The sequence below is a fragment of the Abrus precatorius genome, unplaced genomic scaffold (assembly GCF_003935025.1).
Source record: "Abrus precatorius isolate BTA unplaced genomic scaffold, Abrus_2018 Scaffold153, whole genome shotgun sequence".
NCBI lineage: Eukaryota > Viridiplantae > Streptophyta > Magnoliopsida > Fabales > Fabaceae > Abrus > Abrus precatorius.
The window spans coordinates 1,178,956-1,193,749 of NW_020874351.1; the positions used below are offsets into that span (position 1 = coordinate 1,178,956).

General features: G+C 33.5%; 3 protein-coding genes across 5 annotated transcripts; 2 read left to right on the top strand and 1 right to left on the bottom strand.

Annotated features, from left to right (window-relative positions):
• Positions 1 to 2,970: 2,970 nt before the first annotated feature.
• Positions 2,971 to 6,934, top strand: LOC113857083 (shikimate O-hydroxycinnamoyltransferase-like). Its single transcript, XM_027488802.1, has 3 exons — positions 2,971 to 3,106; positions 3,326 to 3,754; positions 5,352 to 6,934. Exons 2-3 carry the CDS (start codon positions 3,347 to 3,349, stop codon positions 6,243 to 6,245), a joined length of 1,302 nt encoding a protein of 433 aa, XP_027344603.1. The 5' UTR covers positions 2,971 to 3,106; positions 3,326 to 3,346; the 3' UTR covers positions 6,246 to 6,934.
• A 721-nt stretch (positions 6,935 to 7,655) lies between these two features.
• LOC113857295 lies at positions 7,656 to 8,341 on the bottom strand. The gene is made up of 2 exons (XM_027489110.1): positions 8,071 to 8,341; positions 7,656 to 7,959 (listed from the first exon to the last, which is right to left on the bottom strand). Exons 1-2 carry the CDS (start codon positions 8,189 to 8,191, stop codon positions 7,661 to 7,663), a joined length of 420 nt encoding a protein of 139 aa, XP_027344911.1. The 5' UTR covers positions 8,192 to 8,341; the 3' UTR covers positions 7,656 to 7,660.
• A 2,347-nt stretch (positions 8,342 to 10,688) lies between these two features.
• LOC113857297 (heat shock 70 kDa protein-like) lies at positions 10,689 to 14,178 on the top strand. Of its 3 annotated transcripts, none has more exons than XM_027489113.1 (2): positions 10,784 to 12,226; positions 12,392 to 12,754. In XM_027489113.1, the coding sequence occupies exons 1-2, from the start codon at positions 10,784 to 10,786 to the stop codon at positions 12,752 to 12,754; spliced, it is 1,806 nt and encodes a 601-aa protein (XP_027344914.1). The 3 variants fall into 3 exon arrangements, with proteins under 3 accessions (XP_027344913.1, XP_027344914.1, XP_027344915.1); XM_027489114.1 differs by having other exon boundaries at positions 10,784 to 11,962; positions 12,350 to 12,754; XM_027489112.1 differs by having other exon boundaries at positions 10,689 to 14,178.
• The last annotated feature ends 616 nt before the right edge of the window (positions 14,179 to 14,794 follow it).

Genomic DNA, 14,794 nt, shown 5'->3' on the forward strand with positions numbered 1-14,794 from the left:
TTAGTTTTGAGTAAAAAGACCACCTAAATTTAAAACACTCTTTTTTTAGGAACTAAAAACTAAAACACTTTTCTAGAATTAACATATCTTGCAATTTTTATTGCGTGAACTGCGCTTTATAATTATAATTAGTGTATTTTTTACACTTATTTAAGCAAAAAAATACTAATTTTTGTTTAAGTAAAAATTTAAAAAATACACTAACTATAAACCCTAATTATTGCACAGAATTTCACTCCACTTTTTAGGATATTACTTTTTTCTTGTATGGATCAAATTCGAGGGTATTCACATTCATGCTTAGAACGAGCTTCTTCTTCTTTTGCACAGAATGTGCTTTTTTTTTTTCCCTAAAGGATGAGCTTCTTCAAGGAAGTAATTTATTTCTATATTTGGGCCGTGCCATTGAGTCCATATCCCTTTACATTATTGTCGACCCAAGTAGTGGACAGTAGTGAAGGCCTTAATAGTACAAGGCCTATACTTGAGGTCCTTGGACAGTAAATCACTATTGCAAGCACTTATATATATAAAATGTGGTGTGATATTTGGTTTAATAAAAAGCCTTTTTTTCTGACATTTGTATTCTCATTCTGTTTCACAGTGAAACTGAGGAAAGATCCATCGACCTCTATGAAGTTGTAATTACGTCTTGAAACTCATGCAACCCTCGTTTACCCATACGTAACCACTACTCTGGTCATTAAACATTTTATGAGGTATATTTTATCGACAAAATTCAGATGGAGTACTGTGGGGATGTTAGTGTTACTTGTTTTACTAGAATTAGAAGGTTTCATTCAAGTAACATGCAAAATAAATATCTACATGAAACGGAAGCTCATAAATATTAAAAATTGATATGCTTATCAAGATAAAACTCTAATTTTAATTAGGGAACAATATTAATAATATCTATAATATTATATTTACATTTTGTGCTAATTTTATTTGTTCCTAGCAAATTTATATTATCATTTTTTTCTTCAATTGTAAATTGTGTCACCACCTTAATTTATATGTCATGACTATTAATAGAATCATTACCAGTAAAGTCTAACGTAACCAGATAAGTACTGATAAAATGAGAGGACAAAATCTCGATCATAGAGAGTCTACTACACTAATGGTAACAACTTTCCATGGAAGCAGAAGTAGATGTAATGGGTAGGCAAGCCATTGCCACTCAATCACTCATATCCCTCTCAGGATTTCTGTCTTCGATAACTTATGTGTTTGTGTTTGAACATTGACGTTGAACTTTTAAATATATCCAAGCAAAATATATGTACTTTCTTTTTATTTTATTACAAATAATCATTTAAATAATTTTTTATGATAAATTATATAATAAACATAAAATTATTATATTAAAAATATAAAAGTATAATTAATAATAATAATAATTTAATAATATTATTATTTATTTATTTATTTATCTTATAAAATGAGGCATCGGATTCATCCTGATGCGTCATTGGGCGCGACTTGCTGACGGGAGAATTCAATGCAACGAGGCAGCATCCCTTCGATCTGCTTTGTCTATCCAAAGTGACTTTTTTGTACGCGCAGTCATCATTTATATTTCTATAGTCATTTTTTTTTAGATAACTTTGGTTGCTTTCATAATACTATTAAGTAAAACAATTTTATTATATTAAAATTATTCATAAATATTAATTAATGTTTTTAAGATATTATCTTTTATGTTAGATATTAAACCTTTTTAGGATTATTTCATAGAAATTAAATATTATAATTAATTTTATTAGTAACGTTATATTTATTAATATTTTTTATTTTATTCTTTTTCAGTCAAATTAATTATTTTATAAAAAATCATATCAAATTCTCTGCAAAAAGAATTATATTAAGAATAGAAATAATGTTAATTAAAAGTTTTAAAAATATATTGAGAATATTTTTAATACATTTTAAAAGAGTGTAATATATTTTTTATTTTCTTAACTAATATATATTACTAAAATCATAAAATTCATATCTAAAGTGATCGTAGCGCATTGCTCTTGCTCTGGACCCACCACACCGACCGAGTGGTATTGGTTTCTAGAAGATAAGAGTTGGTGAGTGAATAGCACCCGGCAACCATCCAGAGGAGCATATAACTTTTTTTTTTTTTTTCTTTTTAGGAAGAACAATTACTTTCTTACGTAATCTATTAATATAAACAACAACTTTCATGTATCTATGCTGTCACACTATTCATATGTTTAGCAGATCATATTTTATTTTAAATCAAACTTATTAAGTAAGTAAAATGTTATTATAAAATTAAATACATACATGGATAAATATAGTTTGTGGGTCTCTCTTGCTATATGACTCTTCAATTAGTTAATTACATTCTCATTAGGGGCATCGATGTTAAATATCGATAAATAGGCATCAATGTACAATAACAATAATTATGTACTTAAAACAAAGGTTTGAATTTCAAAATGATTATGCATGAAATCTCTTTTGGAATATTGTAATTTGAATGAACATGGGTAAAAGATGATGTTAAAGAGCTAGTCAATTACGAAAGAGTCTCAAATCTAATAGGTTTTCGATTCGAATTTTTACTCATCTTCAACAAATTATTTTCTTTGAACGACACACTGTCCTTTCTAGCTCCTAAAAAAGTTTATAATAACTGTCTTGAAAATGCAGTTTGAATCGTCAAATGTATGTGAAAATGGTGGGGGAGAAAGAATGTGGTTAAATTGTGCATGCTTCATTGCTAGTATTTGATTAAAAGAAATTATGATTTAGAATTGAAAAGAAAGGGCAGGTCCCTTTCTTACCAAACTTAGGAGATATGAAAGAAAAGGTCGTGTCCACATATGATTAATTGATTACCCTGTGTATCTGTAGCTATGAAGAAAGTGGTCAATGATTCCACTGGATGACGTGGATGCTAACCATTGGTGGACGTAGTTGGCGGGGTTGGTGAGTAACCCAACCCAACCCCTTCTTACTTTGCTTAAAAACTTCGAGTTCTACAAACCATCGCACTCTCCTCTCACTCGCAAGTCACACCCAATCCCAACCAACATTTCAAACCACTGTCTTAATTCCTCTCTACTCTCATCTCTTCCATCACGTAATGTTTCTTTCCCCATTCTCATCGTCCTATTTCTATAGCTCATGCAATTTTTGTTCCATGCACATGAAAACTTAATCATAAGTTTCTCAAGTCTTTATTTAACTCATACTATATGTAACGTGGTGTACTTGTTCAATTTGTCTTGTGGTGATGTGAGTAAATGACAGTGTGACATATATCATTGTAATTATTATTATTATATGTTCTGGTTGATAGTGGGACCGGTGGAACAGCGAGATGATCATCAACGTGAAAGAGTCGACGATGGTTCGGCCGGCGGAGGAGGTGGCGCGGCGAGTGGTGTGGAACTCGAACGTGGACCTGGTGGTGCCAAATTTTCACACGCCGAGCGTGTACTTCTACAGGGCCACGGGCGCGTCCAACTTCTTCGACGCAAAGGTTCTGAAGGAGGCTTTGAGCAAGGTACTTGTTCCCTTCTACCCAATGGCTGGGCGGCTCCGCCGCGACGAAGACGGTCGCGTGGAGATTGAGTGCGACGGCCAAGGAGTGCTCTTCGTGGAGGCGGAGACCGGTGGCGTGATCGACGATTTTGGCGACTTCGCACCCACTCTTGAGCTCCGCCAGCTTATCCCTGCCATTGATTATTCACAAGGGATTGAAACCTATCCTCTGCTGGTGTTACAGGTGATTTTCAATTTTATTCACCTTTTTTTTATGCTGCACACGTGTCCTTTATTGATTCTGATTATAATTTTAAATTGAACTTGAATTATTATTATTGATTATTTTTTATTTTATAAAGATTTCAATTTATTATAAAAATTTAAATTAACATACCAGACATTGACAGTAGCATTTTAGCATTTTGTTACTCATGTACGAGGAAACGTGCCAGGAGTTACGAGAGGAGATACTTCCGCTTATTTTACAATAATAAAATAAATGGTTTACTTTTGTTTTGTGGTATTTATTTTATGAGTTTTATATATTAAGTTAAATTTTTTAATTATTTATTTAAAAAATCATTTTAATCAAATTTATTAATTAAATTTTGTTTTATATTTTAATCATATGTAATTCTTTTACTGAATAAACTATTGTTTAATTGTTTTTAATTCATATTTTAATATTTTATATATACTCATGAATTTTTTAATAATCCATTATATGTTTATCAAACATAAAAAATGATCATTGCGCACATTTTAATATACAGGGATAGCAAAATAAAAAAAAATACAAAAAATAGAGAAACATTAAATGAGTATAAAAAATTAAACATGAAAAAAAATATATATCAAATATAATTGATGCACTTCTTCCTATGGTAAAAAATCCACAGCGAAAAGGAAAACTGGAAGAGTTGAGAATTATATAAATTAAATTATATATATGTAACCAACGCGGTTTATGCTTTAATTATATACATATATCAATTAGTTGACCTTAGTAGAACAATATCATGTTAATTTGCCCTTTTGTTGGAGTTGTTGGGTGGTGTAATGCTAAGTGTCATCAAATAAAGTATTTTTTTTTTAAAAATAATTTATATTTTCTTTTATTTTATCTATTTTTTATTCCCCCGCCCATTTGATATTCTAAAATAGAATGATAATTGGTAAAGAATCATTTTCTCCTAACAAAAAATAAAAGTACTGGGTTTTCAACCAGCGTGATAATTAACGCACGATAAAGTGTACGATTGAATTTAATTTTAAAATAATATTTTTTAAAGATGTATAGTTATATTGTTTAATAAATATAATAATTTATACTATAAACGTCCCAGGAATAAAAATGAAAAAAACCTTTTAAAACTTGAAACATTAGGTCATAATTCGTAGAAAACATATAAAGCTTAATGCATGTTGCTTGAGAGTAAACTTTAGGAATTTAATTAAACTTTTTACATTGTCATTTAATTATATATATTTTTATCAATAAAATAGTTAATTTTGAAGATAATTAGTAGAAAAATTATATTTACCATGCCTTGTTAAATATCTTTACGAAGGTAATCAGTGTATTAGAGCATTTTAAAGACAAGGGTCCACCTCGCTAATTGTATAATAATTAACACGGGTGGGTTGTTGGCACTATCTTTTCTATTCAAAGTTGTCTTCCAAAATGTTAAGTATTAAATATCTGTTCTCAGAATTATAACATTAGTAATAAGCTCTTTCGAACATTTTTTATGATTGGTGTATGCTTAATTAATTAATCGATAAAGCTACAAAGGGATTGCATTACCTACCGAATTTTTGGACTTTACTATTTACAGGTAACACATTTCAAATGTGGAGGGGTCTCACTAGGAGTTGGTATGCAACACCATGTAGCAGATGGAGCTTCGGGTCTTCACTTCATCAATACATGGTCAGATGTTGCCCGTGGATTAGATGTTTCGATTCCACCATTCGTTGACCGAACAATTCTTCATGCTAGAGATCCACCTCGACCCGTTTTTGATCACATAGAATACAAGCCTCCGCCAGCTATGAAAACCCACCCACAACCCACAAAACCAGGCTCAGAAAATGCAGCAGTGTCTATTTTCAAGCTCACACGGGACCAAATCAACACACTAAAAGCAAAGTCAAAAGAAGATGGCAACACAATCAGCTATAGCTCTTATGAGATGTTGGCTGGTCACGTTTGGCGAAGTGTATGCAAGGCAAGAGCACTTCCTGATGATCAAGAGAGCAAGTTGTACATTGCAACTGATGGACGGGCAAGATTGCAACCTCCTCCTCCACCAGGTTACTTTGGTAATGTGATATTCACAACCACACCAATAGCTGTTGCTGGTGATCTCATGTCAAAACCCATTTGGTATGCTGCAAGTAGAATCCACAATGCATTGTTACGAATGGACAATGAATATTTGAGATCAGCTCTTGACTATCTTGAGTTGCAACCTGATCTAAAAGCTCTTGTTCGTGGAGCCCATACTTTTAAGTGTCCAAATCTTGGCATCACTAGTTGGACTAGGCTTCCAATCCATGATGCTGACTTTGGTTGGGGAAGGCCCATATTCATGGGGCCTGGTGGAATTGCTTATGAGGGGTTATCTTTTATACTTCCAAGCTCAACAAATGATGGGACCTTATCCGTGGCAATAGCTCTTCAGCCCGAGCATATGAAGGTGTTTAAGGATTTCTTGTATGACATTTGAGGAATCAAAATGATGGAGATGCTTGCATGTTTTGAATCATTTGAATGCTACCTAAGTGGCATATATTTTATTTATCAACAAAACTTAGTTGTCATTTGGTAGGTACTATTGTTGCTGCTGATCAATTAAAATTAAGGTTTTGTTCTAGTCAAATATAATATGATCGTAAATTATCATAGTAAAATTCTAAAACTTAAGGTACTGCCCTTATAAGTTTGTCCTTTATTATTTTATAGTTTTTGTTTTGGACTATATGCAATAGTTAATTGGACTCTCTTTAGTTTACAATAGACTACTTCCCGTGGCTAAGTGTTATAATCTGTGAACATATAAATGAACCTTAACAAACATAAATCAGTTACATAAATAGCCTATTGTATTGTTGTATACATGATTGCGTAGAAGAGAAAGCATAGTGCAAATTTGGAGCTTCTACCTTGCTCTGCATCAGATGCCTTTCCAGCTTACGTCTACATAATCTCAGTCGTAGTGCACACTTGCGAATATATTTCATTTGATGTTTTTTCAGCAACCCATTTCTAAAAGTCAGTAATTTCCCTGAAAAGTCAAAACAAACAGCAAATAGCAAGCTTGAAATCTGGGTTTTTATACCTCCTGTTTATCCGTTGAGAGAGAGAAAATATATTCTTGTTTATCTGTCTGAAACAAAAATTATTCATATTTACGTGTATATGTAAAGGATCAAGATAATATTAATTTTTTTCTTTTTATTAATACTATTTTATTCAATATAATAGATAAAGTATTTATACTAACTGAGTAGCTCAAAGTGAAAAAAAATAAATTAAAAAATATCATATATCTTTTTATAAAATAATTAGATTCTTTACTTTGAATAATTTTATCCGTTTGAATCATATTGCTTTTTACAATTTCGAAGGTGACGTGTGAATCTAATTTAACCGCAAAGATTTGAAGACACTTAAAAGTGACACAAATCCATAGTGGTTGCAAGAACATGGAATAAAGTAATGTTCTTCCTAAGCATGCTTGGTTTTGTTTATTTATTTATTTATCTGGCTGAACATCATTTTCAATTTAATTAAAAAAAATATGATAATCAAAGCAGCTTTTGTTTTTGGTTTTAATTATAAAACTATTTTATTGCCTTCTGAATCTAGACTTTTAATTCAGCTTCTAGAATCGATAGTAAAATAATTTATCATTGATGAATCCACTAAATAGCTTATAATTTCGGTAACAACCAAATATTCAATCATCCATTCATTGATAAATTAGATAACGATATGCATATTGAGTATTCAGAAGGAGGACACAAACTGATGTACAAACAAAGACGTATATTTTAAATAATAAAGGACCCCAATCGCCATTATTTAGTGGCATTAAAAAAGAGAAACATAAGGTAACCAATTTTTTTGGGCATGGATTAATCAGACATAGTGGAAAGGAAACATGATTAAAGCAAAACTCACGTATATATTAAATATTGTGACCCAAAAATGGGGCCCTGATAATAGTAATAATGTTGGTGCGGAACTTTGACGTGGCCGGCGATTCACATTTGCACTGCCACCAGTTCCTGCTCTTCCTTTCTTTCCTCCGCCTCCGGAACTTCCACCACCTTGTGATTTTCTTGTAGTATTAAATAGTTCTTGTTTGTGCCAATTCTTTGTTTCCTCAACTTTGTCTGTCAACCTTACTGAGTCTTCTATGCTTCCATATAATTTTCCTATCATTGAATAACGTTGACTGTAAAATTGAAAGTGAAAATAAATATATGCCTACAAATTTGGGAAACATGTAGTGTGTGCTTGATTGGAAAACTAAAGAAGTCATGTACCAAGAAGTTCTTGTGCGTGTCCATTGATTAGGCCTTTACCTTCCGAAGTGAGATTCATATTGAACTCTGAGGCTTGAATCCATGAAATGAGTAGGAAGAAAGCAAAAAATCTTGCGTTCATCTTAGGGGTTGGGAAAGCGTGGGGTGATTATGATTCTTTGTAGGGTGTCCTTGACTTTCGTTGAACAATGTCCAAAGCCTAGCAAAGGAAATAGGTTTTGAATTATATGGTCTTGGGTAGGGTTAGGGTGTTATATAGGTCATTAATTTATTCAATGAAGGAAAAAGGATTGTGAGAAGTGATAACTAAGAGGTATGGGAAAAAGTATTTCCTGGAGATAGAATATGAAAAAGTGGCCTGTCCATGCCATTTAAGAAACAGGGAAGAAGTGAGCATGGGTTAAAGTAAATAAATACAACAGGTCCCTTATAATATATACATTTTTTTTACATTTAACCGAGTATGTTCCTGTTATTTTAGGGGGTGATATTTTGTACAGTTCATGTTATAATATACCCTTTGTTTCTCACAAGTTTATCCTAGAACTAAAAAAGGAAATGTTTTGGGTACCACTAAAGTATTCTACCTATTGTTGAGATGTGTATATCTATAATACAATATCACATTCAGTGTTAAATTTTAGTTTATCAAATAACGCAATTCAACTTAGAAAGGTGGTAAATTCTTAAGTTCGTGATGTAGGCATTAGGAATAATCTTAACAACAAAGTTAACAGAACGTACGATTTGACAAGAGAATAAGTATAATGATCTGTGATCAAGTGAAAAGGAATCTCAATGAGACATAAAGTGTAAATGGGCTAATGAGGGAATGCTAAAACGAGGGTAAATGTGAACAATAAATAGTTGAGGATGCTGATGAAGCCATTGTCATTAGAAGCAAGCGAAAAGATACCTCTGGAAACCAAATAGAAGTACTACATAGGAAGGAGTCCAAAATAGCATCCTTAGGCTTGCCAAATGGAGAAGACTGAGGTGTAAGAGGAAAACCACCAAATGAAATTTGAATCTACACAAGGGTTATTAAACAGCCTTTTCTTGTATGATATACAGTTTATGTTGAAGAGATGCGCTACGTACATGGGACATCTCATGTTATGGGGAATAAAGCAAATGACAACATGTTTAGACCTACTGTTATTTCAGCTTTCACGACATGCATGGCTGTTTTTTTGACATGATCGTCACTTTTCGTGACTGTTTCTTTGTAACGACAAGAAAATAAAATAAAATTTGATCCACATGAATAGCCATACGTTAATCCAATGCAAATATTCTGTAAAATAAAGTTCTTTGTAAAGCAAATGCTCTCTCACTATTTAATTTAAGGTCTTTTGTAGATTTCTGTTGCCGCTTACTTCTTAGACTTCTCATTAATCATTTAAGAATTCTAACAATACACCTTTTTTGCATATTTTGAGATATTTTTATAATTGGTTAATTTTCAAAAACAATAAATTAATTTTAAAACGTTATAAATTAACGAAGCAATTGTTTTGTTTTTGTTTTTAATTAACTAATTACGTACAAAAAATATATTTAAAAGTTTTTGCTATTTGTATTTCTATTTTTTTAATGTACACAAAATGTTTCTCTCATGTTAATCAACCAAATTCCATATGTTATTGTATAGTTAATTACTTTTTCTTATACAACCTTTTTATCTTTTTATTTATTAATTTTTAAATTAATATCTTTAGGGCAATAGTTCACAAGATTTTTGAAAAATAAACTGGCTTCCTTTGGTCTCTGTTTTTTCTAGCATTGGAGAAGATGAGCCTCCAAGAAACGATAGTTTATTTGTTTCTTTTTGTTTGTTTTCATTGGATTGCAAATTGGAGCTTGACTCTGGAGTTGGGCCTTTTCACTTTTAGTCAGATGGAGTTGGGCCTATGTGATATCCTCCTATTGAATGGGCTTACGTCTTGATTTCTCCAGGCCCCTTTACACTAACTAGTATCTTCATACCCTTTTAGGGAGCATAGTCTATATAGATCCTGTACACAAACACACACATATTCAAGATTTATAAAATTTCTTGACCAAATATAAATATATAATATTTATCGACAAAATTAAAAAAAGATGTAAAAAATTTAAATGTGTTACATTAATGAAAAAGTGCATTAGATAAATTTGTTACTAGTACAAAATAGTAAATATAAAATATATAAAAGAATATTTAAATGAAAAAGCGTATGAAAATATGATAGCTTTAATGCTTGATGATGACATTTTAAAGAAAAATTATTTTTAAGTCTTGAAACATTTTTTCTTTTTATGTTCATCATCCACTTTTAGAAGTTCCAAATAACATTTCTTCTTTCCGAATTCCGATCATAAACATAGACCATAAATACAATTAAAAAAAATACATAAATAGGAATATATAATGTAAAAAACATAAATAATGATATTTATTTAAATGAGGAAAGGAAGGAACTCGAAAAACCTGGGAGGCTCCACTCTGGATTCTCCAGAACTCTCTGGTTGGTATTGTCTCATTGGGTGAAGTTTCACGTAACACTGTCTCGAATTTTCTTCACCTTCCCTCTTCCCTTTATATCTCAACATTCCCCTGCATTGTCATCACAGTCAATCATCAAAGCAGCTACACATTCACGTTCATCACTACCTGTTCCATTCATTTTCTCACAGTTACACACACTTTTTTTCATTCATTCATTCTTTCATGGCTTCGAAGACAGAAGGAAAGGCCATTGGCATTGACCTCGGCACCACCTATAGCTGCGTTGGAGTGTGGCAAAGCGACCGAGTTGAGATCATAGCCAATGACCAAGGCAACAGAACCACTCCTTCCTACGTCGCTTTCACCGATACAGAGCGTCTCATAGGAGACGCTGCGAAGAACCAAGTTGCCATGAACCCACAGAATACTGTTTTCGACGCAAAACGACTAATTGGTCGCAGATTCTCAGACCCTTCTGTGCAAAGCGACATGAAACACTGGCCATTCAAGGTCGTTCCGGGTCCCGCCGACAAACCCATGATTGTCGTTCAGTACAAAGGAGAAGAGAAACAGTTTTCAGCAGAAGAGATATCTTCGATGGTGTTGACGAAGATGAAGGAGATCGCGGAGGCTTTTCTGGGTCAGAGCATAAAGAACGCGGTTATCACTGTGCCTGCTTATTTCAACGATTCTCAGAGACAAGCCACGAAGGATGCTGGCGCCATTGCAGGCCTTAACGTAACGAGAATCATCAATGAACCAACCGCTGCTGCTATTGCCTATGGATTGGACAAGAAGGCTTCGAGGTCTGGTGAGAAGAACGTGCTCATCTTTGACCTCGGTGGTGGAACCTTCGATGTTTCACTCCTCACTATTGAGGAGGGTATTTTTGAAGTTAAAGCCACTGCCGGAGATACCCATTTGGGAGGTGAAGATTTTGATAACAGACTCGTAAACCATTTTGTCGCTGAGTTCAAGAGGAAGCACAAGAAGGATATTAGCACAAGTGCAAGAGCTCTTAGGAGACTCAGAACTGCATGTGAGAGGGCTAAGAGGACTCTCTCTTCCACCAGCCAGACAACTATTGAGATTGATTCACTCTATGAAGGCATTGATTTCTATTCCACCATCACCAGAGCCAGGTTTGAGGAGCTCAACATGGACTTGTTCCGCAGGTGCATGGAGCCTGTGGAGAAGTGTTTGAGGGACTCTAAGATCGATAAGAGTCAAGTTCATGATGTTGTACTTGTTGGTGGATCCACCAGAATTCCCAAAGTTCAGCAACTTTTGCAGGATTTCTTCAATGGGAAAGAGCTGTGCAAGAGCATTAACCCAGATGAGGCTGTGGCATATGGAGCTGCAGTGCAAGCTGCTATTTTGAGTGGTGAAGGGAATGAGAAGGTTCAAGACTTGCTTCTGCTTGATGTCACTCCTCTTAGCCTTGGTATTGAAACTGCAGGAGGAGTTATGACTGTGTTGATTCCAAGGAACACAACTATTCCCACTAAGAAGGAGCAGATTTTCTCTACTTATGCTGATAATCAACCTGGGGTGTTGATTCAGGTTTATGAAGGTGAGAGAGCCAGAACCAAAGATAACAACTTGTTGGGGAAGTTTGAGCTCACTGGGATCCCGCCAGCACCAAGAGGAGTTCCTCAAATCAATGTCTGCTTTGACATTGATGCAAATGGTATTTTGAATGTTTCTGCTGAGGATAAAACTGCAGGGGTGAAGAACAAGATCACAATCACCAATGATAAAGGAAGGTTGAGCAAAGAGGAGATTGAGAGAATGGTGCAGGAGGCAGAGAAATACAAGGCAGAGGATGAGGAGGTGAAGAAGAAGGTGGAGGCTAAAAACTCTTTGGAGAACTATGCTTACAACATGAGGAATACTGTGAAGGATGAGAAATTTGCAGGGAAATTGGACCCTGCAGATAAGCAGAAGATAGAGAAGGCTGTGGATGAGACCATCGAGTGGCTTGATAGAAACCAACTTGCAGAGGTGGAGGAATTCCAGGACAGATTGAAGGATTTGGAGGGATTGTGCAACCCAATTATCTCCAATATGTACCAAGGTGCTGGTGGTGGAGATGTTCCAATGGGTGCTGCAGATGACATGCCTAGTGGTGGCAGCGGAAAATCATCCACTGGTGGCAGTGGGGCTGGCCCAAAGATTGAAGAAGTTGACTAAAATGTGAAACTTGTTTCTGTTCTCTAAAGTTTATTTAATGCTTTTCTACAGTTATCCTTGAGTGGTTTTGCATTGATGCCCATTAGTAATGTTTTTAGGTGAGTTTGTGTGATTTCACAAGAGTCATGTAAAATAAATTTCCTACATGTTGACCAAGTAAACAACACAGCATTTTGTTTTTCTTTACATCTTTTGTTTTATTTTCTTGAGATAGTAATCTAAAACGACCATCTTTTTTTTTTTATTTCCAAGTGCCTTGTGAAACAATTGCTTAAATGCTACAAGCATTGGTATAATAATAATAACAATAATAATATTAATTCCTCATTCTTAGCAAAGCAGTGGCTATATTGCTTCTTTGAGCCCTGTCTGCTGCCAACAGAACACAAAGGCAGAACATACTTGCAACTAAAACTAACAGAACACCAATTGTGTATGCAAACTTATGAATTCTTCTACGTTGGCAATCTGAGATGACATACGATCAATACCTGATAATACTGAAAAGTGCTTTAAGCCATTGGTGTTGCTTTGTTTTATCATTTTATCATCAAGTTGATCATTTTGAATCCCCTCCATCAGCATCTCGCATAACTCGTATTTCTCTCTCCCGTTACATAATGTAGCACTTGAAGAGAGTCTTGAGGGATCAATGTTTTTCTGGTATAGCCATAAGTAATGTTATTTGACTAAACACCCAAAAGTATAGCATAATTCTCTTTCGTGCATAGAATATCAGTTGCTTTTTTCTTCTACTAATTCAAGTATGGTTGATTTTCAAACCTAATTACATTACAAAAAATAAAGAAAAACTGACAGAAAAAGTCTGCTAGTATGGTCATTTCTATCAATATAAACTTTATTTAATAGAAAATTGTATTGACATATCAATTTCTTATATATAAGTTTATTAATTTGTTAGTAGCACCAGACAGACAACATATTGTTAGTATGTATAATTTCTGTGACAAAACATACTCAAAAACACTTTTTTAGTGTTCTTTACCTCCTTGGATGGATCTCTTGTAGCTATCACCAAAGTGGGGTCATTTTTTTTCAATGCTTCCAAGATAATGACTCCACCCATTTGTGTAGATTTCCGCCAACAAACATGTCACCTATTGATCTTTTTCTAGCATCTGAAGAACTAGAATGACAAAGTAGTCATCTCCTTTCGTAGATGTATGTGAAAGTACAGAAGAATGTTGATGAAATTTTGTTTGAAATAAAATTAATATTTTCCGAAGTCACGGAAGCTACTTAATATTTAGTAACTAATCTTGAAAAATAGTAGGAGAATTAATGTATATTGTAATGCTGGTTTTATCTAAGAAGTGATTAATAAATTCTAAGCAACTTACTCAGCAAGATGGGTCCTTGGAAGAAATTTGCAATAAAGTTCCTCATGTCAGCAACAACCACAACTTGGTTAATAAAAAAAAAAAAAAAAAAAAAAGACGCTTAGCACCTTCAAAATAACAAAACTCAAAGCAACGTCAATTTTTTATTACTATACAGAGAGCCAAATCAAATACTGAAAGACCAAGGATAATAAATCATATATAATTATTTTTCATTTTCCTTATAAAATTAGTTGCATACAGCTATTAGTTATCATTCATCAAACTCTTGGGACAAAGAGTGAATACTGAACACGTTTGGGGGCCCAAGAGTAAGTATCAAAATCTCTATCAAGTTGAAGACTAATCTATACAACATGGGCCTATGTTCATATCATGTGCAAAGGATCCTAAACTGTAGCAGTCCTTGCCCGGCTCTTTTTTTTTTATTATTATTCTGATTACACCATTAATAAAATAAACAATTCATAGTTTTAATCCACACGAAACTTGGGATCTTCCGAAACCACCCAACACGTGGAATTTAAAAAAAATAATCTTTTTTTTATCATAACTCCATTATTTAATCGCTCTGTGCAAGGTTTTTTTTTTTCTTTAATATATTGATACTAGACTTATTTCTAAACACACATTAAAAAAAAGGCAAGGAATGGAAGGAGGTAGAGAGGGGTCCACAGGA